This window comes from Eimeria tenella, genomic scaffold (assembly GCF_000499545.2).
Source record: "Eimeria tenella Houghton genomic scaffold, Eth_scaff4339, whole genome shotgun sequence".
NCBI classification, from domain to species: Eukaryota; Apicomplexa; class Conoidasida; order Eucoccidiorida; family Eimeriidae; genus Eimeria; species Eimeria tenella.
Window position 1 is genome coordinate 1 of NW_013545260.1, and position 1,957 is coordinate 1,957.

At 58.0% G+C, this 1,957-nt stretch overlaps 1 protein-coding gene across 1 annotated transcript; it reads right to left on the reverse strand.

The window, feature by feature from the left end:
- Positions 1-930: 930 nt before the first annotated feature.
- Positions 931-1,521, reverse strand: ETH_00035495 (uncharacterized protein; the record flags this gene model as incomplete). Its single annotated transcript, XM_013380032.1, has 1 exon — positions 931-1,521. A coding segment is annotated over one exon (591 nt), but the record flags the coding sequence as incomplete, so codon positions are not given.
- Between the last annotated feature and the right edge of the window lie 436 nt (positions 1,522-1,957).

The window sequence follows — 1,957 nt, forward strand, 5'->3', positions numbered from 1 at the left end:
TCCTGGCCCCTCGCGGCTGCGGCCGGGGGCCCCCCGAGTGTCTCTCGCCTAGGGGGCCCTGGGAGAACCTCTGAGCTTGGGGCCCCTGTAGCCTCTGTTGAGTTCAGATTGAGAAGACTAAATTGGATATATCAGAGTGTTTTGTCTTTAGAAACGTAAGGAGGCAAGAAGGCAGACTTGCGCAGCGGCACGGGCCCCGCGCGAGTGGCTCTGTACAGTTGGTGTTGTGCTGCTGCTGCTGCTGCTGCTGTTAGCTGGGCCCAAAGGCGTCTCCCGAGTTTGCTTTTCCCCTCAGTTCTTATTTCTTTTGATTTAATATTCACTTCGAACTGCGTTTCTTGCTAAAATTTCCCTGTGCGGACAAGAGAGCAGCAGCAGCAGATTGCGGAGTCAGGGGCCCCTCGCCTCCTTCTGCGTCCACCTTCCTCTGCGCCCTTTCAACTCCGTCATTTCCGTCTTTTCTCTTTTTTATAATTCATTTCAACAAATGCATCAACGGGCCTTCTCGAGTCTGCTTTAGGTCCCACCAGGGCCCCACCCCCACCCTCCAGCGAAAGGGGGCCCCCGGGGGCCCCCGCGGCTTGCTGCGCAGGAGGAAGCAGCAGCTAACTCCACCTGTGGCTTCTAGAGAGCTGCTGCAGTTAGTGCTGCTTTAAAAACTATCCTTTTGAGGAGCTGCGGCGTTAAACTGGCCCCGGCCGCAGCTGCTGCTGCCCCCTGCACAGCACAGCGCAGCAGCAGCTTCAGCGCTGGCCCTTCATACCCAGCGAGGCCTTACTGAGCAGCAGCGGCGTGTTGAGCGGGTGTTCCCGGGCCTTGAATTCCCCTACGCACTGCAGCAGCAGCAGCAGCAGCGGCATCAGCAGCAGCAGCAGCAGAAGTTGTGGCCTGTTGCTGCTGCTGCAGTGTGGCGAAATGGGGGAGTCGCCCTCAGACGCGCTGACCTGTGCCCTGGAGGCGCTCGCGGGTGAAGGAGAGAGGCAAACCACTTTGGCTTATGACTACCTCATCAAGCTGGTCCTCATAGGCAAGCTCGCTGCTGCTGCTGCTGCTCTTGCTGCTGCTGCTCGTGCTGCTGCTCTTGCTGCTGTTCTTGCTGCTGCTCTTGTTGCTCCTCTTGCTGCTGTTCTTGCTGTTGCTGCTGTTCTTGCTGCTGCTGCTGTTGCTACTGCTTCTTCTACAGATGCTGTTTCTTGTACTGCTGCTGCCCTTGCTCTGCTGCTCTTCCTGCTGATCCCCTACTCTGCTGCTTCTAGTGCTGCTGCCTTTGTTGCTGCTGCCCTTGTTGCTGCTGCCCGTGTTGATGTGGGGTTTATTGCTGCTGCCCTTAAAACTGCTTCTACGCCTTTTGTTACTGCTCCCACTGCTGCTAGCCTTGCTGCTGCTGCTTTCAGCGCTTGTGCCCTTATTGCTGCCGTCGTTATTGCCGCTGCTGCTGTGCTGCTGCTGCTGCGCTGCTGCTGCTGCGCTGCTGCTGCTGAGTGTGTCTAGTGCTTTCTGCGGGTGTTCTAGGGCAGCGTGCCTGCGGTGTACAGACACACTTTATCTCTCAGCTGCTTATCTCTCAGCCGCTACAGCCCATCATTCCCGATTTAAGCATTTCTTTTATTTCTTTCCTTCTTTTTATTTCCTTTCTTTTTTATTTATTTCATTCCTTTTATTTCTTTTCTTCTCGTTATTTCTTTTGTTTATTTAAACTCGCAGGAGACAGCGGAGTGGGCAAAAGCAGCATGCTGCTGCGCTTTGTAGAGGGGGCCCCCCCCCTGCCCCATGGGCCCCACGGGGGGCCCCTCAGAAGGGGGACCCCCCACGGCAGTCCCTGCAGCGAGGGCCCCCACGGCGGCGAGGCCCGCAGCGAGGGGCCCCCCGAGCAGCACTTTCGGGGGCCCCCCCACGACAGCCACCAGAACGGGGTGCCCGACGGGGGCCCCCACGGCGGCCCCCATGGGGGCCCCCA